The sequence below is a fragment of the Pongo pygmaeus genome, chromosome X (assembly GCF_028885625.2).
Source record: "Pongo pygmaeus isolate AG05252 chromosome X, NHGRI_mPonPyg2-v2.0_pri, whole genome shotgun sequence".
Taxonomy (NCBI): Eukaryota; Metazoa; Chordata; class Mammalia; order Primates; family Hominidae; genus Pongo; species Pongo pygmaeus.
The window spans coordinates 158,931,208-158,953,588 of NC_072396.2; the positions used below are offsets into that span (position 1 = coordinate 158,931,208).

General features: G+C 51.2%; 1 protein-coding gene across 1 annotated transcript; it reads left to right on the forward strand.

The window, feature by feature from the left end:
• The first annotated feature begins 21 nt into the window (after nucleotides 1–21).
• TMEM187 (transmembrane protein 187) lies at nucleotides 22–10,705 on the forward strand. The gene is made up of 2 exons (XM_054473098.2): nucleotides 22–305; nucleotides 9,369–10,705. The coding sequence occupies exon 2, from the start codon at nucleotides 9,574–9,576 to the stop codon at nucleotides 10,357–10,359; it is 786 nt and encodes a 261-aa protein (XP_054329073.1). The 5' UTR covers nucleotides 22–305; nucleotides 9,369–9,573; the 3' UTR covers nucleotides 10,360–10,705.
• The last annotated feature ends 11,676 nt before the right edge of the window (nucleotides 10,706–22,381 follow it).

Here is a 22,381-nt window from a genome sequence, read left to right on the forward strand (position 1 = left end):
CGTGCCGCAGCAAAATGAGCCAGGCCGCGCGCCCCAGACCGCCGCGCGCTCGGCCGCCCCCACTGCCGAGAGGCCCGCGGTCGGGCCGGTGGCGCACGAGCCGGGCGGGCGGGCGAGCGCGGGAGGCGTCCGCGTCACCTCACGTCACCTCGCCCCGCCCGCTTCCCAGGCCCCGAGTCCCGCCCTGCGCGCAAGCGCACCGGCGCTGCTCGGGTCCGCCCTTTTCGGAGATTTGAATTTCCCCCAGCGAGGCGAGTGAGGCGAAATACCCGTATGGTGATCGCTGGCCTTTTCGCGCCAATACTGTAAGTGCTCACCGCAGCCCTGGGAGGTGGGTCCCGGCCTTGCCCCCACGTTTGGCCTCCTCTAGGAGGCCGCCCGGGCGCGACGGCGGCGGCATCCTCCCTGCCACGCGCAGGCCGCAGCGCGGGGACCCAAGCTGCTGCCCGGGAGCGGCAGTCGCCAGTAGAAATGGACAGACAGGTCCTGTCAGAGCCTATGGCTTTTGTTGTAAACGTTTAGAAGTTCAGTTAAATTACAAGATCTACCAGATCTACCGGCGGGCAGAATTATTACTTTGAAGTTACTGAAGTTATGCGTCCTGCTGGAAGACCTTGTAATTTAATGCGTTAGTAAAGAAGCACACGTCATCGTCTCGCACATTTTCAACAATATTTTTAAAGTCGCCTCTCAACATATTACATGTATTTTGTAATTCTCTGTTTTTTAGTTCATGCAGTTGGAAGTATCCATCTGAGAAAGGACAAAGAGAAGAATTCTTGCCTGTCTGTGCCACCACCTGCTCTTTGTGACCTTGGCTAGTTACCTCACTTATATGTCCCCAAGTCCCCCACCCATGGTAAATAAGAAAACTTAAGGCCTGATGCGTTGGTTCATGCCTGTAATCCCAACACTTTGGAAGGCTGAGGTGAGAGGATCGCTTGAGCCTAGCCGGGGCAACATAGCGAGACCCGGAGGCATGGTGGCACACGCCTGTGGTCCCAGTTACTTGGGACGCTGAGGTAGGAGGATGGCTTGAGCCAGGGAGTTCAGGGCTGCAGTGAGCTGAGATCGTGCCACTGCTCCAGTCTGGGCGACAGAGCAAGACCCTGTCTCAAAAAACACACACACACGCACGCACGCACGCACGCACGCACGCTGCTGGTTTCCAAGGGCCTTGCCTGGAATCAGTCCAGAAGCCAAATTAATGTTAATTGATATTCCTTTATCCACAGAAAGACGGCAAGGAAGGTCATGTGGAGGAGGGGGACATAACTAACCATAAATGCTAAAGGCCTGGAGGTGACAGTGCCTGCTGTTTAAACGCGTGCGGGAGAGTCTGGGGCCTTTAGCCAGGAGATTGTCAGGCTTCCCAGGGCTTCCCTGAAAGACCCCAGACCCAGGGGCCAGTGCTGTTGAGGTGTTGGCCGTCCCATGCCAGGCGCTGGGGGAAGCTGTGACGAGATTTGAGTGTCACATAATAAGGATCATGGCAATTCAAAGGTACAGGGAAGCTAGGCTATAAGGTAACCAGCTCGGTTTTCCTGGGGGTCTTGGACAGGTGCTTTGATTACATTGTCACTGTCAGCCCGTACCCCGGGTCAGGTAGACTGAACCCCTGCAGCCGGAAAGAGGAGTTGCTTTCCATGCCCTTCCTGGAGTTCTTCCTCGATCAAGTTGACAGTGTTTGACTCTTGTTCCAGCTCTCCACCCTGCTTGCTGGCAGGCAGGAGGGTCAGACTAGCATGGGTGCCATGGGGCCCTAGGTGGGTGCAGGGAAGGACCTGTAGACGCCAGGCGGGGCCTCAGCTGGTGTCTCAGCTGGAGTCAGGAACTGAACGGGGAAGTGCCTGAGAGGAAATGACAGCTGAGTCAAGGGCAATGGCCAGGCGCAGTGGGCAAAGGGCTTCCAGGACAGAGCTGGGCCTGAGGAGCTCACAGGGCTGGATGGGGATGGCACTTTAAGTCTGGCCAAGACTTTGGGACGTGATCCAGGACATGGAATGAGAAGCTGGTCATGGAAGGGTGGAAAGCCAGGGCAGACATGATCCCATCCAGGGCTGCTCAAAGATGGTGGGGCTGCTGTGTACACACCCCTGGACCCAGAGGCTTTTTTGACTGGGAGGAGGAGGCAGGAGGAGTTCATATGCCCCATGCTGAGATGGCAGGCTTGTGTGAAGCAAGGACGTATGGAGTGATAGTGAGGACTGTGGTTCCTGTGTGGCAACACCATGCTTCAGAGGGCAATGGGGCACCCACATGCCAAGCCTGGTGGCCCTCCTCAGCAATGGAACTCCAAGGCAAGAAGGCTGAGAATGAGGCCCAGGAGGATGCAGGTGGGCCCCAGGACCTGCCTGAGAAGTGAAATAGCAAACAGGACTGGTAAAAGGGAGCAGAGGTGCTGGCTTTGTACTTTAATGTAATTGAATTGAAATTGAGCAGGGCTTCACTGGGCACCTGAGGAAGAGCAAGGAATCAGACCCTGTCCCACCCATTTGGGGCCTAAATTGCAGTAGGGCAGATGGACATTGCATCTCAAAAATAAACAGTGCTTGTCACATGAATCATTTGCAAATATTTTCTCCTATATTGTCTCTTCATTGTTTGCTTCTGTGCTGTGCAAAAGCTTTTTACTTTAATATACTCCCATTTGTCTGTTTTTGTTTTTGTTGCCTGTGATTTTGGGGTCTTAGCCATAAAATCTTTCCCCAGACCCATATCCTGGAGCATTTCCCCATTTTCTTCTAGTAGTTTTATTTTATTTATTTTATTATTTGTATTTATTTATTTTTTGAGACAGAGTCTCACTCTGAAACCCAGGCTGGAGTGCAGTGGCACAATCTCGGCTCACTGCAACCTTAGCCTCCTGGGATCAAACGATTCTCCTGCCTTAGCCTCCCAAGTAGCTGGGATTACAGGCGCATGCCACCACCCTGGCTAATTTTTATACTTTTAGTAGAGATGGGGTTTCACCATGTTGGACAGGCTGGTCTGGAACTCCTGACCTCGGGTGATCCGCCCGCCTCAGCCTCCCAGTGTGCTGGGATTACAGGTGTGAGCCACCACACTGTCCTTTTTTTTTTTTTTTTTTTTTTTTTTTTAAGACAGAGTCTTGCTCTGTCGCCCAGGCTGGAGTGCAGTGGTGTGATCTTGGCTCACTGCAACCTCCTCCTCTTGGGTTCAAGCATTTCTCCTACCCCAGCCCCCCGAGTAACTGGGATTACAGACCTGCGCCACCACGCCTGGCTACTTTGTATTTTTAGTAGAGACGGGGTTGCACTGTGTTGGCCAGGCTGGTCTAGAACTCCTGACCTTAAGTGATCTGCCTGCCTCAACCTCCCAAAGTGCTGGGATTACAGGTGTGAGCCACTGCACTGGCCTCTTCTAGTAGCTTTATAGTTTCAGGTCTTACATTTAAGTCTTTAATCCATTTTGAGTTGATTATTGTGTGTGGTGAGAGATAGGGGTCTAGTTTTCATTCTTCTTCACATACTTATCCAGTTTTCCCAGTGCCATTTGTTGAAGAGACCGTCCTTTCCCCAATGTAGGTTCTTCGTGCCTTTGTACTACTTATAATAGCTAACATATGGGAGCAATCTAAGTGTCCATCAGTGGATTGATATGTAAAGAGAATGTGGTATAGATACATGATGGAGTATTATTGAGCCATTTAAAAATAAACTGTTGGTGGGTGCGGTGTTTCAAGCCTGTAATCCCAGTACTTTGGGAGGCCAAGGCAGCCAGATCACCTGAGATCAGCAGTTCGAGACCAGCCTGGCCAACATGATGAAACCCCATCTCTACCAAAAATACAAAAATTAGCCAGGTGTGGTGGCAGGCACCTATAATCCCAGCTACTTGGGAGGCTGAGGCAGGAGAATCGCTTGAACCCGGGAGGCGTAGGCTGCGGTGAGCCGAGATTGTGCCACTGCACTCCAGCCTGGGTGACAGAGCGAGACTCTGTCTCAAAAAAAACCAAAACCAAAAACAAACAAAAAAAACTATTGGCTGGGTGCGGTAACTCACGCCTGTAATCCCCGCACTTTAGGAGGCCAAGGTGAGAGGGTCGCTTGAGCCTAGGAGTTTGAGACCAGTCTGGGCAACATAGCAAGACCCTGTCTTTCAAAAAAAAATTTAAAAATTTGCCAGGCATGGTAACATGCCTGTGGTCCCATTTACCTGGGAGGCTGAAGTGAGAGGACCACTTGAGCCTGGGAGGTGGAGGCTGCAGTGAGCTGCAATCACACCACTGCACTCAGCCTGGGAGACAGAACGAGACCCTGTCTCAAAGAAATAAACAAACTAATAAGATAAATCTTGTTATTTGTGGCAACATGGATGAGCCTAGAGGACGTTATGTTAAGTGAAATAAGCCAGGAACAGAAAGATAAATATTTTATGTGTTAATTCGTATGTAAAATATTTTAAAAATCAAGCTCATGGAAATAGACGCATAGTGGGTATTAGAAGCTGGAAAGATTAGAGAGTAGGGAGATTCGGAGGAGTCGGATAACAAATACAAAATTCCAGCTTCATAGCATGAATGGATCCTGCTGTTCTGCACTGTAGGGTGAGCACTGTTAACTACAATTTCTTGTGGTATATTCAAAAGACTACAAGAAAGGATTTGGAATGTTCTCAACACAAAGAAATGATAAATGTTCCAGGTGATGGATATGCTAATTACCTTGTTTGATCGTTATACATTATATACATGTATCAAAATGTCACTCTATATGCTATTAAAAATAATAAAATAGGCTGGGCGCAGTGGTTCATGCCTGTAATCCCAGCACTTTGGGAGGCTGAGGTGGACAGATCAGTTGAGGTCAGGAGTTCAATACCACCCCAGCCAATATGGCAAAATCCCATCTCTACTAAAATACAAAAATTAGCCGGGCGTGATGGCCCGCCTGTACTTCCAGCTACTTGGGAGGCTGAGGCAGGAGAATCGCTTGAACCCGGGAGGCGGAGGTTGCAGTGAGCCGAGATCCTGCCACTGTACCCCAGACTGCCCCACAGAGTGAGACTCTGTCCCAAAAAATAAAATAAGCCAGGTGTGTGGCTCACGCCTGTCATCCCAGCACTTTGGGAGGCCGAGGCGGGTGAATCACAAGGTCAGGAGTTCGAGACCAGCCTGGCCAACATGGTGAAACCCTGTCTCTACTAAAAAAAAATTCAAAAAATTAGCTGTGCATGGTGGCGAGCACTTGTAATCTCAGCTACTCAGGAGGCTGAGGCAGGAGAATCCCTTGAAAACGGGAGGCGGAGGTTGCAGTGAGGCGAGATCACACCACTTCAGCCTGGATGACAGTGCAGACAGTGCAAGACTCCGTCTCAATGAAAAAATAAAATAGGCCAGGCACGGTGGCTCATGCCTGTAATCCCAGCACTTTGGGAGGCCGAAGCAGGTAGATCACGAGGTCAGGAGTTGAAGAAGACCAGCGTGACCAAGATGGTGAAACCCCGTCTCTACTAAAAATACAAAAATTAGCCGGGCTAATTTTAGTTGTAATCCCAGCTACTCAGGAGGCTTGAGGCAGGAGAATCACTCAAACCCGGGAGGCGGAGGTTGTACTGAGCCAAGACCACGCCACTGCCCTCCGGCCTGGGCGACAGAGCAAGAGTCCGTCTCAAAAAAACAAAACAAAATAAAATAAAGTAATAAAGTAATAATAAAATAGTGCTAAGTGGTCTGCATATACAGATACTTTTTTTTTTTTTTTTTTTTTGAGACGGAGTCTCATTCTGTCGCCCAGGCTGGAGTGCAGTGGCATGATCTTGGCTCACTGCAACCTCCGCCTCCCGGGTTTGAGCGATTCTCCTGCCTCAGCCTCCCAAGTAGCTGGAACTACAGGCATGAGCCATCACGCCTGGCTAATTTTTGTATTTTAGTAGAGATGGGGTTTCACCATGTTGGCCAGGGTGGTCTTGAACTCCTGACCTCAACTGATCCACCCACCTCAGCCACCCAAAGTGCTGGGATTTACAGACGTGAGCCACCGCGCCTCGCCACTTTTTTTTTTTTTTTTTTTTGGCGAGGGAGTTTCGCTCTTGTTGCCCAGGCTGGAGTGCAGTGGTGTGATCTCGGCTCACTGCAACCTCCGCCTCCCGGGCTCAAGCGATTCTCCTGCCTCAGCCTCCCGAGTAGCTGGGATTATAGGCATGTGCCACCACACCTGGCTAATTTTTTGTTTTGTTTTGTTTTGTTTTGTTTTTCTGAGATGAAATCTCGCTCTGCCGCCCAGGCTGTAGCGCAATGGCACGATCTCGGCTCACTGCGACCTCTGCCTCCTGGGTTCAAGCAATTCTCCCGTCTCAGCCTTCCAAGTAGCTGGGATTACAGGCGTGCGCCACCACGCCTAGTTAATTTTTTTGTATTTTTGTAGAGACAGGGTTTCACCATGTTGGCCAGACTGGTCTGGAACTCCTGACCTCAAGTGATCCACCTGCCTCGGCCTCTCAAAGTGTTGGGATTATAGGCGTAAGCCACCGTGCCCGGCCTAATTTTTTGTATTTTTGGTAGAGATGGGGTTTCACCACGTTGGCTAGGCTGGTCTCAAACTCCTGACCTCAGATGATCCACCCACCTCGGCCTCCCAAAGTGCTAGGATTATAGGTGTGAGCCACTGAGCCTGGCTTTTTTTTTTTTTTTTTTTTTTTAGAGTTAGGGTCTTGCTCTGTGGCCCAGACTGGAGTGCAGTGGCACGAGCATAGCTCACTGCAGCCTCCATCTCCTGGGCTTAAGTGATCTTCCTGCCTCAGCCTCCTGAGGAGCTGGGACTATAGGTGCACCACCATGCCTGGCTAATTTTTATTTTATTTTTTAAATTTAATTGTATGTATTTTGTGTAGAGACAGGCTCTCACTTTGTTGCCCAGGCTGGTCTCAAACTCCTGGACTCAAGCAGTCCTCTCACCTTGGCCTTCCAAATTGCTGGGATTACAGATGTGAGCCACCATGCCCAGCTACATATGCTTTTTGATGTATAACAGGGTAATGTCCAGATAAACCCATCATAATTTGAAAATATAGGAACTGGACTTTCAACTTAAGAGGGGTTTAGCTGGGTGCAGTGGCTCACTCCTGTAATCTCAGGACTTTGGGAGGCCAAGGCAGGAGGATCACTTGAGGCCAAGAGTTCGAGACCAGGCTGGGCAACATAGTGAGACCTTGTCTCTACAAATATTTTTTTTTTTTTTTTTTTTTAAGATGGAGTCGTGCTCTGTCACCCAGGCTGGAGTGCAGTGGCGCGATCTCGGCTCACTGCAAGCTCCACCTCCAGGGTTCATGCCATTCTCCTGACTCAGCCTCCCGAGTAGCTGGGACCACAGGCACCCACCACCACGCCTGGCTATTTTTTGTATTATTTTAGTTAAAAAATTTTTGAATTTTTTTTTAACAAAAATTAGCAGGGCAGGCCGGGCACTGTGGCTCACGCCTGTAATCCCAGCACTTTGGGAGGCTGAGGCGGGTGGATCACGAGGTCAGGAGATCGAGACCATCCTGGCTAACACGGTGAAACCCCGTCTCTACTAAAAATACAAAAAATTAGCCGAGCGTGATGGCGGGCGCCTGTGGTCCCAGCTACTCAGGAGGCTGAGGCAGGAGAATGGCGTGAACCCGGGAGGCAGAGCTTGCAGTGAGCCAAGATCGTGCCACTGCATTCCAGCCTGGGCAACAGAGCAAGACTCCGTCTCAAAAAAAAAAAAAAAATTAGCAGGGCAAGGTGGTGGTATACCCCTGGTCCCAACTACTTGGGAGGCTGAGGCAGGAGGATAGCTTGGGCCCAGGAGGTGGAGGCTGCAGTGAGCTGTGATTGTGCCACTGCACTCCAACCTGGGCAACAGAGCAAGACCCCCGTGTCTAAATAAAAATACCCAGGCCATGGCAGCAGAAAGCAAGGAAGAAGCCACGTGGAAGCCCTCCTGGCGCTTCTTCCAGGAAGGTGAGCAGAGAGCACCTGGGGCCAGGAGGCGGCATGCCTGGGTTTCTGCTCCTCCTCACTGTAACTTTCAGCCAAGTCAAACTTCTAGAGTTTCAGTTTCTTTATCTGTGAAATGACGGGGCTGGCACAGATGGTTTCTAAGATCCCTCCCAGGCCTGGAACTTCTAAGCGATTAGGTCAAAGGTGAGCTAACCGGGCTGGGCGCAGTGGCTCATACCTGTGAATCCCAGCACTTTGGGAGGCTGAGGCGGGTGGATCACTTGAGGTCAGGAGTTCAAGACCAGCCTGGCCAACATGGTGAAACCCCATCTCTACTAAAAATAGAAAAGTTAGCCGGGCATGGTGGTACACGCCTCTAATCACAGCTACTAGGGAGGCTGAGGCAGGAGAATCATCTGAACCTGGGAGGCGGAGGTTGCAGTGAGCCAAGATTGTGCCACTGCACTCTAGCCTGGGCAACAGAGTGAGACTCCGTCTCAAAAAAAAAAAAAAAAAAAAGGTGCACAAACCGAGGCCCAAGACAGTTAAGGTGCAAGATCACATGGTTAGTAAGTGAGAGAGCCAAGGTTTGAACAGTCTGGCATCAGCTGACCAGGAACTGGAGCCCACCCCTCTCTCTCCCTGAGCCCACCTACCCGCCCACCCTCTTGAGTGCGAAATTTATTAATATGGAAGGGAGAAGAGCTTTAATGATTGGAGTCATTTTCAGAGCATTAAAGCTCTTCTTCCTTCCCTATTAATGTGTTTTTCAGCTACTAGGGCCCACTGGCAGCACCACTGGCCCCAAAGCAGTTGACAGTCAGTGGTAATTAAATCGTCTCTCTGGTTCTGTGACTGAAGGAGACAGAAGGCTTTATGGTGGCCTGAGGAAAGAAGGTGATTTGGGGCTTGGCACTTCAGGAGAGGGCAGGCGAGTGAGCCAGGGAAGCTGGCCTGAGAAGCCTGCGGGTCACCCCCTTGCCTCCCGGCCTGGTGCTTGAGTGGCAGACGGTGAATCCTCCTCTTCCTCCATCCCCCACCTTGTGCCAGAGGCCAGAGCTCGGACTCCATCTAATGGTCTCTAGTTCAACTGGGTATTTGGTGAAAAGGGCTTTGGGGCTGAAGACGTCCACTTTTATAACACACTGACATGGGAAGGCGCGTTCTGAGTTGTAATGACAGAGCTAGGCAGGTCTTGTCTGTAGTTGCAGTGGCTTTAAGGAAACTAGGACGATGGGCAGGATTTTCCTAGGTGCCAGGAGAAAGGGGCGATAGAGGATTCTAGAGGCCACGCTTGAGAGAGCCAGTGTGCAGCGGTTTCACTCTGATTTGCTTCTTCCAGTGAAGATGGTTGGTAGCTCCTGAGGCCGGGGGTCAGGAACATGGAGGCGGTGCTGGGGACGGTTTGTTTTCTAACCACACTCCTTTTGTAACCACAAAGGAAAAAGGCAGAACGTTCCTCCGCTGGCGCCAGCCAATCAGCAGGACTCCTGCCTTCCTTCGGGGCAAGGTCGCAGCATCTGCCTCGGAAATCACGGGGCTTCTTTCTGCTGGCTCAGCCGGGAGGCCCAGAGTGTTCTGCAGAGGCTGCGTATTGAAGGCTGCTCTCTGAAGCTCCCTGCCCCAGGTCACGCCGCCGGTTCCAGATGAATCCAGAGTGGGGGCAGGCCTTCCTGCACGTGGCCGTGGCTGGCGGCCTCTGTGCCGTGGCTGTGTTCACGGGCATTTTTGACAGCGTTTCCGTTCAAGTGGGCTATGAGCACTATGCCGAGGCGCCAGTGGCCAGCCTCCCCGCCTTCCTGGCCATGCCGTTCAACTCACTGGTGAACGTGGCCTACACGCTGCTAGGGCTGTTCTGGCTGCACAGGGGCAGCGTGGTGGGGCTGGGTCCCCACTACCTGAAGGACGTGTTCGCAGCCATGGCCCTGCTCTACGGCCCCGTGCAGTGGCTGCGCCTGTGGACGCAATGGCGCCGTGCCGCCGTGCTGGACCAGTGGCTCACCCTGCCCATCTTTGCATGGCCCGTGGCCTGGTGCCTCTACCTAGACCGCGGCTGGCGGCCCTGGCTGTTTCTCTCTCTTGAGTGCGTCTCCCTGGCCAGTTATGGCCTCGCTCTGCTGCATCCCCAGGGCTTCGAGGTCGCACTGGGTGCTCACGTGGTGGCTGCTGTGGGGCAGGCGCTGCACACCCACAGGCACTATGGCAGCACCACCTCGGCCACCTACTTAGCTTTGGGGGTGCTCTCTTGCCTGGGCTTTGTGGTCCTCAAGCTGTGTGACCATCAGCTCGCACGGTGGCGTCTCTTCCAGTGCCTCACAGGCCACTTCTGGTCCAAGGTCTGTGACGTGCTCCAGTTCCACTTTGCGTTTTTGTTTCTGACGCATTTCAACACTCACCCAAGATTCCATCCCTCTGGCGGGAAGACGCATTGAACCCAGGGAAGAACCTGCTGAAAACCGATGACCCCCAGCATTGAAACGGACTCTGAGATGGCAGCGTGGTGCCAGTGTCAGGCATCCTGCGTGTGATGATATGCACTGATCACACAAGACTGCCCTTTCCTGAGAAGCTGCGGGCTTTGGTGTGGAGGGGTACAGTGCTGTGATCTCGACAACTTACTTTCAAAGACATAAAGCACAGATCTCGGCACAGGGGATGTGGGTGTTCCTGATGTAATTCGCATAACTTTTCTGTAGTTTGAAATGTTTCCAAATAAATATTGGCAAGGGGAGTGGAAATGACACCAAGAAGCCCCTCATGTTCATGGTTGGACAGAGAGCAATCGTCTGGAGTATCTTTGGGGTGTCAGCTGTGGGTGTGGACTGGCAGCAGTGAGGCAGGCCAGTCAGTGGGGTACCAGTGAGTGTCCTTAGAGGCGGCTGGATTCAGGGAGACTGAGTCACACTAAATACGTGCCCAGCAGACTGATGGGGAAATCACTTAATTACCCCCTGACATCTGTGACTGTCACGTGAGAGCCACATCACTGCAGATCGTCTGTGGAACCAGGCAGGGTGCGTCCAGATGAGGAAACACATAAATGTCAAAAGTTGAACTCTCAGCAGAAAGTTGCTTTGTGGGTCTCCCCTCGGAGCCAGAGTGTGGCTTAGATGCCCTTGGTGGCTACAGTCTGAGCAGTCCCCATGTGCCCGTCACCCAGGTCCTTGTGAACCAATTTGCTGACGGTATTGCCAGGCACTGTGCTGGAGGCGGCACATGCTTCTCATGCAGGCAACAGTTTTTGAGCCCTCGAGCCCAAGGCCCAGACTCTCTAGTTTGTGGTCAGGATGCTGGGTCATCCTTAGCCGCAGCCAGAGAGGCACTGAGGACTCCATGCCACCCTCTCTACTCCCGGGGCAGTCCTTCCTGCCGGTCACTATGTTACTTAGAGGCCTGCCTCACCTCCTTTCATCTGAAGGCATCTGGTCTGTAAAGGGGACTTCCTTTTTTTGAGACAGAGTCTTGCTCTGTTGCCCAGGCTGGAGTGCAATGGTGTGATCTTGGCTCACTGCAACCTCTGCCTCCCGGGTTCAAGCGATTCTCCTGCCTCAGCTGCCTGAGTAGCTGGGATTACAGGTACCCACCACAACGCCCGGCTAATTTTTGTATTTTTAGTAGAGATGGGGTTTCATCATGTTGGCCAGGCTAGTCTCTAACTCGTGACCTCAGGTGATCTGCCTGCTTTGGCCTCCCAGTGCTGGGATTACAGGCGTGAGCCCCCGCGCCCGGCCTGTAAAGGGGACTCCTGAAGACAGCTAACGTCATTTAACTCAGGGGCTCTTCATCCCAGACTCCATAGTCTTGTCCCTGGAGCCTTAAGTACTGAGGAGGGTCTGCTTTAAGCCCACAAATTAAATGGAGAAGTGATCAGCTCCAAAGGTGAGGGCAGAGGAGAGAGGATGCCCTGTCCCTGCCAAATGGCATCTCAGCATGGGCCACTCATGTACACCTGCTCAGTGCCCTCGAGGTTGGCATTCGGCCCATGACTGTGATGACTGAGATGTTTCTGGAACTGGGCACCTGGGCTGGACGTTCTGTCCTGGCTGGCTGAGCACATCGCCACCAGGTAGGGACCTGGGGCAAATGGCAGGACCTGACCCAGGGCTTGGGGCCGGGGGTTGGGGCACATGGTTGGCAGGGGAGAGCAAGGACAGCACCTGCTTGGGAAACAGCCTGGTTCCATTTGAGGTCGTCTCGAAAGCACCACGTGCCCTAGAAGAGGGAAGAGGCTGCACACATCACCAGAGAGGCCACTCTTACTTCACAGAGGCTGGAGGGAGGGCGAAGAGAAGGAGGGCTTCCATGCGGGCTCAGAGACAGGGTGGGGGTAGGCTCTTCATCCAGCAGTGCGGGGACCCCCTTTTGTGATTTATCTGTGAGTAGCTGTTTCCCTCATTGACAGAGGACTGCTGGGACTTCATGCCACACCTCACAGCTACAAGCACTCATCACGATTTGACTTTTTCTTCCTACCAATACTTGTGTAATAAACAGCCCTGCAAGCCTCCTGGGTCAGGCGGTGTCCCACCGGAAACAGGTGGTGTGCCTAGATTGGGGTGATTCAGGGCGGTTTCGTGGAACCCCTGGAAGAGTGGACCCCACCCAAAGGAGAAGCTTATGTGGAGGGGACACCTCCAGAGGGGCAGGGACTGCAGGAATCCTGGCTCCGCTCTCCCCTCTCCTGCCAGAGTTGCCAGATTATACGCCAGGCGATGAACAATGGTTTTGCACAAGCGTGTCTCAAATGTTGCACGAGACATTTCTCCTACTAAAAAAGTATTGTTTGCCTGAAATTCAGATTTCACTGGGCATTCTGATTGTTATTTGCTAAATCCAACAACCACGTCTTGAGCCAACGCAAGCAGAGCCAGAAGCCCCGGAACCTGCGCAAGGCAGAGCAGGTGGCAAAGAAGGCTCCAGGCGGACCCCGGCCTGGAACCTGCACTCCCCAGGCCCTTTTTGAAATTCGTGTTTCTCCAAGTGTGGCCAGCTGCCATTAGTCACACAGCTTCCTGCATCCCTTCCTGCCCAGGCGAACCCCCCTTCTGGGGCCGGGACCTCAGAGTGCCTCAGCCCTGGCCCAGGATTTGTGGATTTCACCGACCCCTGAGCCACCGGAGGAAGGAGGCTGGTGGCTGTGCCTCCCTCCAGCTCTGCAGCCCGCGGAGGAGCTCAGCCTTGCCCAGGGGGATTGGCTGTCAGGGCAGCCGTTGTTGTTACTGGTCTTGGTCTCAGTCTTGCTGCTCCACTGTGTCCCCAGCACAGCTGGGGAGCCAGTGGTTGCCAGATGGGGCCTCTCCCCCACCTTTGACCTAACGGTTTAGAAGTTCCAGGCCTGGGAGGGACCTTAGAAACCATCTGTGCCAGCCCCATCATTTCACAGATAAAGAAACTGAAACTCTAGAAGTTTGACTTGGCTGAAAGTTACAGTGAGGAGGAGCAGAAACCCAGGCATGCCGCCTCCTGGCCCCAGGTGCTCTCTGCTCACCTTCCTGGAAGAAGCGCCAGGAGGGCTTCCACGTGGCTTCTTCCTTGCTTTCTGCTGCCATGGCCTAGGTATTTTCTCCCCACATAAAATAGTTTTAGGGCCAGGTGCGGTGGCTCATGCCTGTAATCCCAGCACTTTGGGAGGCCAAGGCGGGTGGATCATCTGAGGTCAGGAGTTCGAGACCAGCCTGGCCAATATAGTGAAACCCCATCTCTACTAAAAATACAAAAAATTAGCCAGGCATGGTGGTGGGTGCCTATAATCCCAGCTACTCGGGAAGCTGAGGCAGGAAAATCGCTTGAACCTGGGAGGCAGAGAGGTTGCAGTGAGCCGAGATCACACCATTGCACTCCAGCCTGGGCAACAAGAGCAAAACTCTGTCTCAAAAACAAACAAACACACACACAAAAAGAGTTTTAAGCCCGGTGCAGTGGCTCACGCCTGTAATCCCAACACTTTGGGAGGCTGAGGCGGGTGGATCACCTGAGGTCATGAGTTCGAGACCAGCCTGGCCAACATGACAAACCCCCTCTCTACTAAAAATACAAAAATTAGCTGGGCATGGTGGCGGGAGCCTGTAATCCCAGCTACTCGGGAGGCTGAGGCAGGAGAATCGCTTGAACCCGGGAGGTGGAGGTTGCAGTGAGCTGAGATTGTGCCATTGCACCCCAGCCTGGGCAACAGAGTGAGACTCCATCTCAAAACAACAACAAAAATAGTTTTAGGCCAGGTGCAGTGGCTCATGCCTGCAATCCCAGCACTTTGGGAGGCCGAGAAGGAAGAATTGCTTGACCTCAGGAGTTTAAGACCACCCTGGACAACATAGGGAGACCCCATCTCTACCAAAAGTAAAAAAAATTAGCTGGGCTTGATGGTATGTATTTGTAGTCTCAGCTACTCAGGAGGCTGAGGTGGGGAGGATCGCTTGAACCCAGGAGATCCAGGCTGCAGTGACAACAGTTGTAATGAGATGGCATCACTGCACTCCAGCGTGGGTGACAGAACAAGACCCTATCTCAAAAAAAAAAAAATAAATTACAGCATAAGGCACACACTGTCATGCATTCGCTTTTCTGGGCCCCATTTTGGCTTGGTGACATGCCAAGGTCTGCTAGAAACTGCACACACCGGCCTCTGCACCCCGGAGCAGGCCCTTCTCCAGTTAGGTCCCAGGAGTGGGATTGTAGGGCTGAAGGGAACTTCAGTTTCAAATCCCTGGAGTGCTTTTCCCAGTGACGTTCTTGATTCACATTTCTAGCAGCAATGTCAGAGGCTTCTCCGCCCCCCCACCAGCAAATGTCAGGGTGGGTGCTTTTTCATGGTGTGCCAATCTGATGAGGGTGACATGAGATTTCATTGTGACTAACTCAGACCCCCTCCCCTCTCTCACCGACTCCCCGCCATAAGTAGTGTGTGTGCATTTTTGAGACAGGGTCTCCCTGTGTCTCCCAGGCTGGAGTGCAGCAGCGCAATCATGGTTCACTGCAGCCTTCAACTCCCAGGCTCAAGAGATCTTCCCATCTCAGCCTCCCAAGTAACTGGGACCATGGGTGCAGGCCACCATCCCTGGCTAATTCTTTTGTTTTGTTTTTGTTTTTGTTTTTTTGAGACGGAGTTTTGCTCTTGTTGCCCAGGCTGGAGTGCAATGGTGCAATCTTGGCTCACGCAACCTCTGCCTCCTGGGTTCAAGCGATTCTCCTGTGTCAGCCTCCCGAGTAGCTGGGATTACAGGCATGCGCCACCACGTCTAATTTTTGTATTTGTAGCAGATATGGGGTTTCTCCATGTTGGTTAGGCTGGTCTTGAACTCCCGACCTCAGGTGATCTGCTCACCTCGGCCTCCTAAAGTGCTGGGATTACAGGTGTGAGCCACTGCACCCAGCCTCCCTGGCTAATTCTTAAAAAAAAAAAAAAAAAAAAAAGGAATTTTTTTTTTTTTTGAGACGGACTCTCACTCTGTCACCCAGGCTGGAGTGCAATGGCACGATCTTGGCTCACTGCAACTTCCGCCTCCCAGGTTCAAGCAATTCTCCTGCCTCAGCTTCCCAAGTAGCTGGGATTACAGCTAAAATTAGCCCGGCTAATTTTTTTGTATTTTTAGTAGAGATGGGGTTTCACCATGCTGGCCAGGCTGGTCTTGAACTGACCTCATGATCCGCCCGCCTCGGCCTCCCAAAGTGCTGGGATTATAGGCATGAGCCACCGCGCCTGGCCAGAGCCCAGCCTAATTCTTAAATTTTTTTTCTAGAGACGGGGTCTCTCTGTGTTGCCCAGGACCACACTTCCGCCTTGCCCTCAAAGTGCTGGGATGACAGGCATAAGCCACTGTACCCAGCCTCCTCATTTTGTCCTCGGACTCCTGGCCTAAAGCAGTCCTCCCACCTTGGCATCCCAAAGTGTTGGGATTACAGGTGTGAACCACTACACCCAGCCTATTGTTTGTCTTCTGAAGATTTATGTGGTCATGTATGTCTGTCTTTTTCTTCATAGCTTTTGGGGTTGGTCTTCCTTAAAGCAGTTTTCTGAGTGTCTAGGTAATACTTGTCTGTACCTCAGCTAACTTTGTTAAATCTTAGCATCTCCTGTAGCTGCTTCAGATTTTTTTATTATAAAATTTTCATTATAAAATTATTAGTTAGTTAAAAATTATGTTTATAAAGAAAACAATGTGGCTGTCACATTGCTGACATGACGGTTTATGTAACTATAGTGAAGTGGTGCACTTGGTGAGGGAGGGAAATGCCAGCACGCTTGGGCAAGGTGCCTCATTGCAGCCTGGGAGAACGAAGGTGGGTGAGGCATTTCCCTCCCATGCCGAAGGCCTCCGGGAATAGAAAAACTGGGTAAATCTCCACTGGCCAGTTCGTGTCCTCCAGCGGATCATCATGTGACTGGGGAGTGCTTCTTCCCGTTCAAAGGGGGTCTTTGGGGACCTGGGTTTATGGAACCGTCTCTGCCTTGGCCCTGGGGGCTGCTTCTCTGTTCAGTGACCCTGTGACTGGAGGGCACTGCCTTGGCCCGGCGTGTGGCCATCTTGTTCCTAGGGTCACTGGAGCCTGATTGCTGTGGTGGTACGCCAGGTCCTTCAACCCTTTCATGTTTTTATTTTATTATTATTTCTTTTCTTTCTTTCTTTCTTTCTTTTTTTTTTTTTTTTTTTTTTTTTTTTTGAGACTGAGTCTCACTCTGTCGCCCAGGCTGGAGTGCAATGGCGCAGTCTCGGCTCACTGCAACCTCCGCCTCCCATGTTCAAGCGATTCTCCTGCCTCAGCCTCCTGAGTAGCTGGCATGACAGGCATGAGCCACCACGCTTGCCCTATTTTATTATTATTTTAAATTTTATTTTAGTTTCGGGGGTACATGTGCAGGTTGGTTCCATAGACAAATTGCATGTTGTGTGGGTTTTGTGTACAGATTATTTCATCACCCAGGTATTAAATAGTAAGCCTCATACCCAATAGGTGATTTGTTTCTATGTTTTTCTAGCCTTTCCTTCCATTGCTGGCCTTTCACTTTGATCTTTGCTGTCTGTTTCTTCGGAACCGCTGACTTCTGGTTTTGCTCTCGCCTCCTCTCGGCCCCACTTGACCTCCACTGGGGCCTGGACTAGCTTGTGTGTGCTGCCACCATCTCAGCCAGCTCAGGTCTGTTTCTTTGGAAGATACTGCGCCCCTCCCGTGCCTCTCCTGCGTGTGGCCCATACACAGTAGTGTGTGGCTGCCCTCGCCCTTGTGTGTGGGTTTTTTTTTTGTTGTTGTTGTTGTTTTGTTTTGTTTTTGAGATGGAGTCTTGCTCTGTCGCCCAGGCTGGAGTGCAGTGGCGCAATCTCAGCTCACCGCAACTTCCTCCTCCCAGATTCAAGTGATTCTCCTGCCTCTGCCTCCTGAGTAGCTGGGATTACAGGCGTGCACCACCACGCCCAGCTAATTTTTGTATCCTTAGTAGAGATGAGGTTTCAGCATGTTGGCCAGGCTAGTCTCGAACTCCTGACCTCAGCTGACCCACCCACCTCGGCCTACCACAGTGCTGGGATTACAGGCCTGAGGCCCTGCTCCTGGCCTCCTTGTGTTTCTCTACGTGCACCTTGTGCAGAGCCTCCCCACCCGGCTGCAGGACGTGACCGATGGCACACGTCCCCAGTCTCACGCTCCTGTGCACGCCTCTTAGTGCTTATGTGTGAGAGCTTCGCCCTTCAACTCGAGTACAATTTGCCAAATCCCTTGCCAGATTAGGGGCAGAGCTCCCGCTGCACCACAGCCTCAATAGCACTTGATGTGGTCACCGGGGTGATCTGCTGATCTGACAGGAGTGAGTGACAGTTTCATTTTGTCCTCGTTTGCCTTTTTCAGCTTAAAATCAAGGCCGCCTCAAAACATTAAACATAGAATTCCCATAGGGTCCAGCAGTTCCACTGCTGGGTATAGGCACAAAGGAGTTGAAAGCAGGAGCTTGAAGGGATGCAATTCACAGCACCCAAGAGGTGAGAGCCGGCCAAGTGTCCATGGATGAACACATAGATCAACACAATCTGCTTTATCCACACAATGGAATATTATTCAGCTATGAAAAGGAAGGAAATCCTTACGCAGGCTATCACATGGATGAACCTGGAGGACATCATAATTAGTGAAAGAAGCCAGGACAGAAAGTACCTGATTCCACTTTTGGGAGGGACCTGGAGTCGTCAGACTCAGAGACACAACACAGGATGATGGTCGCCAGGGCGGGGAGAGTGGTGGGGAGTTAGTCTTTTTTTTTTTTTAGATGGAGTCTTGCTTTGTTGCCCAGGCTGGAGTGCAGTGGTGCAATCTCGGCTCACTGCAACTTCCACCTCCCGGGTTCACACCATTCTCCTGCCTCAGCCTCCCGAGTAGTGGGACTACAGGCGCCTGCCACCACGCCTGGCTAATTTTTTTTGTATTTTTAGTACAGATGGGATTTCACCATGTTAGCCGGGATGGTCTGGATCTCCTGACCTCGTGAACCACCTGCCTCGGCCTCCCAAAGGAGTTAGTCTTTTTTTTCTTTCTTTCTTTCTTTCTTTCCTTCCTTTTCTTTTCTTCTTTCTTTCTTCTTTCTTTCTCTTCTTTCTTTCTTTTCTTTCTTTCTTTCCTTCCTTCCTTCTTTCTTTTCTTTTTTTCTTTCTTTCCTTTCTTCTTTTTTTCTTTGCTTCCTTCCTTCTTTTCTTTTCTTTCTTTCCTTCCTTTTCTTTTCTTCTTTCTTTCATTTTTTCCTTTCTTTCTTTTCTTCTTTCCTTTCTTCTTTCTTTCTTTCCTTCCTTTCCTTCTTTCTTTTCTTTCCTTCCTTCCTTTCCTTCTTTCTTTTCTTTCTTTCCTTTCTTTTCTTCTTTCTTTCTTTGCTTCTTTTCTTTTCTTTTCTTTCTTTCTTTCTCTCTCTCTCTTTCTTTCTTTCTCTTTCTTTCTTTCTTCTTTCCTTTCTTTTCTTCTTTCTTTCTTCTTTCCTTCTTTCTTTTTTTTCAGAGACTCACTCCATCACCCAGGCTGGAGTGCAATAGTTAGTGCGATCTCAGCTCAGTGCAACCTCTGCCTCCCCGGTTCAAGCGATTCTCCTGCCTCAGCCTCCAGAGTAGCTGGGACTACAGGCGTGCACCACCGTGCCCAGCTAATTTTTTATATTTTATTTTATTTTATTTTTGAGATGGAGTTTTGCTCTTGTCGCCCAGGCTGGAGTGCAATGCACGCTATTGGCTCACTGCAACCTCCACCTCCCGGGTTCAGGTGATTCTCCTGCCTCAGCCTCCCGATTAGCTGGGACTACAGGCCTGCACCACCATGCCCGGCTAATTTTGTATTTTTAGTACAGACGGGGTTTCACCACGTTGGCCAGGCTGGTCTCAAACTACTGACATCAAGTGATCCACCCCCCTCGGCCTCCCAAAGTGTTGAGATTACAGGCGTGAGCCACCGTGACTGGCCTCTGCTTATTTATTTCTTGTAGAGATGGGGTCTCACCATTTTGCCCAGGCTGGTCTTGAACCCCTGGGCTCCAGTGATCCTCCTGCCTCAGCCTCCCCAATTGCTGGGATGGCACACATGAGCCACTGGGCCCAGCCTCCTCATTTTGTCTTTAATATCTGCTTGTAACCACCTCAACTCAGAATACCTACCAAAACTTAGTTTGGATGTGTTTCCCAGGTTGCAATCCTCAAATTTGGCCCAAATACAGTCTCCTTATATTAATTTTACCTCAGTGTGTTCCTTTAGGTCGACACCATAAAATCTGGTATGGGTAATTCTGCAGGGCCACTCCCTCACCACTGCTGTCTCGGGCCATGCTGGCTAGCAGCGATTGAAGGCTTACTGTTGAGGAAAGTCAGTTTAGAGAAGTTGAATGGCCAAGTTCACAGCAGTAGGAAGTGGCTGCGGTGGGCTTTGCCCTGGGGCTTTGGACTTTGCCTGGAGCTGCTCCTCACTCATTCCAGGGAGCTCTTGCACCATGACCGCTGTGACTTGGGATCCAAATTTCATTTGAAAATATATTTTTTTCAATTTTAAAAATTTTTTAGAAACTGAATCTGGCTCTGTCACCCAGGCTGGAGTGCAGTGGTAGGATCACAGCTCACTGCAGCCTCAACCTCCTGGGCTTAAGTGATCCTCCCACCCCAGCCTCCTGGGTAGCTAGGAGTATAGGTGCTCACCATCATGCTCAGCTAATTTTTCTTCTTTTTTCTTTCCTTTTTCTTTCTTTCTTTTTTTTTTTTTTTTTGTAGAGACGGGGTCTTGCTATGTTGTCCAGTTGTCCTGGGCTCAAGCCATCCTCCCACCTCAGCCTCCAGAGTTGCCGAGATTACAGGCCACTGTGCCTGGCCCGATGTTTTTTATTGGAGTAAAATACATAATAACATAAAATATACCATGTTAACCAGTTTTGTGGTTAGTTAGTTCAGTGGTGTTACATACATTCGTAATATGGTGCAACCAACACCATCGTCCATCTCCGGAACCCTTTTCATCCTTCCAAACTGAAACTCTATCCCCATTAAATGCTAACTCCCCAGTCCCCCTCCTGCAGCCCCTGGAAACCACCCTTCAGGTGTGCCACAGGTCAAATGTGGACACAGGGAGGCCACTGCACCCGGCCCCCAGCATCTGAACTTCCGCAGGAAGTTCACCACCCCTGCTGCCTGAAGCTCTCCATCTCGCCGTCCAGACAGGCGGCCTTCCCGGCTGGCTCTGTATAGGGTGCAACCCCAACAGGTGGAGAAGCTCAGCCTGCAGCACCCACACGGAGCCGAGATGTGCAGGTTGCTGAGCCGGCCCCGCTGGGGGGCTTCTGCTGGGACAGACACAACAAACGGCAGATGTAGCCCCCTGCTGAGGACTTCAGATTGGGAATTGTCAGAGATTCCAGAGCTTGTCAGATTGGATGGAAACCCCCACTTCCAGCATATGCTGTTTACTAGAGACACACCTCAAACATATGTCCATGGAAATATTACATGTGAAAGAATGAATGCTAGGCGGTTACTACCAAATGCAAGCTGCCGTGGCTATATTAACATCAGACAAAATAGGCCTTGGGACAAAACAAAAACAGTTTAGGAATGATGTTAAAATAGGCTCTACATATCTTAAGCAAAAGTTGACAGAACTCTAGGGAGAAATAGGCACATGAAGCATCGTAGAGGGAGGTTTCTTTTTTTTTTTTTCTTTTCTTTTTTTTTTTTTTTTTTTTGAGACAGTCTGGCTCTGTCGCCCAGACTGGAGTGCAGTGGCACAATCTGGGCTCACTGCAAGCTCCGCCTCGCAGGTTTAAGGGATTCTCCTGCCTCAGCCTCCCGAGTAGCTGGGACTATAGGCGCCCGCCACCACGCCTGGCTAATTTTTTGTATTTTTGGTAGAGACGGGGTTTCACCGTGTCAGCCAGGATGGTCTCGATCTCCTGACCTCGTGATCCGCCCGCCTCGGCCTCCCAAAGTGCTGGGATTACAGGCGTGAGCCACTGCGCCCGGCCTTCCCTTCCTTTTAATGACTGAGTAGTATTCCACAATGTGGAGACCCGCAGTTTTGTTTATCTGTTCATTTGCTGATGAGCATCCTTGGTTACGGTAGATGCAGTTTTCTTTTTTTTCTTTTCTTTTTTTTTTTTTTTTTTGAGACGGAGTCTTGCTCTGTCGCCCAGGCTGGAGTGCAGTGGCGCCATCTGGGCTCACTGCAAGCTCCACCTCCCGGGTTCACACCATTCTCCTGCCTCAGCCTCCCGAGTAGCTGGGACTACAGGCGCCCGCCACCGCGCCCGGCTAATTTTTTTGTATTTTTAGTAGAGACGGGATTTCACCGTGTTAGCCAGGATGGTCTCGATCTCCTGACCTCGTGATCCGCCCGCCTCGGCCTCCCAAAGTGCTGGGATTACAGGCGTGAGCCACTGCGCCCGGCCCGCAGTTTTCTTTTTTAAAATGTTTATTTCTATTTTGTGATTCAAACTGAGGATTATCTTGCTCCAAAGAAGTTTTTAAGTTGATAAGAAACTGCTGAACAGTGATTCAAAGTGGCTGTGCCATTTCACACCCCTGCTGGCTGCGTGCGAACCTTTCATGCACTCCACCTCCTCACCAATGCTCCCTGTGACCAGTCTTCAGTGACAGTCATTCTGGGTGCGGTTTTGTCTTGCATTTCCCCATGACCGATGGGCATCTCTTCCTATGCCTCAATGGGGAGAGCCAGAGACGGGGGCAGAAGGCAGGGAGGGTGGTTGGAGGAGAGAGCATTGGGTGGGGGCGGCAAGTGCTGGAGGAGGGGGACGGGGAAGTGGGCCCTTTGCTCTTGAACCATTTTAACCCCAAGCAAGGTGCATTCAGGGTTTGAGCAGGGGTCTGTCCCTCATGTCACCAGATCCTGAGTGACTGTAGGGGCGTCTCATCATGTCTTCACTCCTGGACTTGCTGGTTCCGGGTGAGAAGACCTCGGACACTGCTGTGGGCTGCAGAGGGTGTGTGTGTGTGTGTG

What these genes read in the sequence shown, in the direction of transcription:
- TMEM187 (XM_054473098.2), top strand. Translation starts at nt 9,574, where the DNA reads ATGAATCCAGAGTGGGGGCAGGCCTTCCTGCACGTGGCCGTGGCTGGC.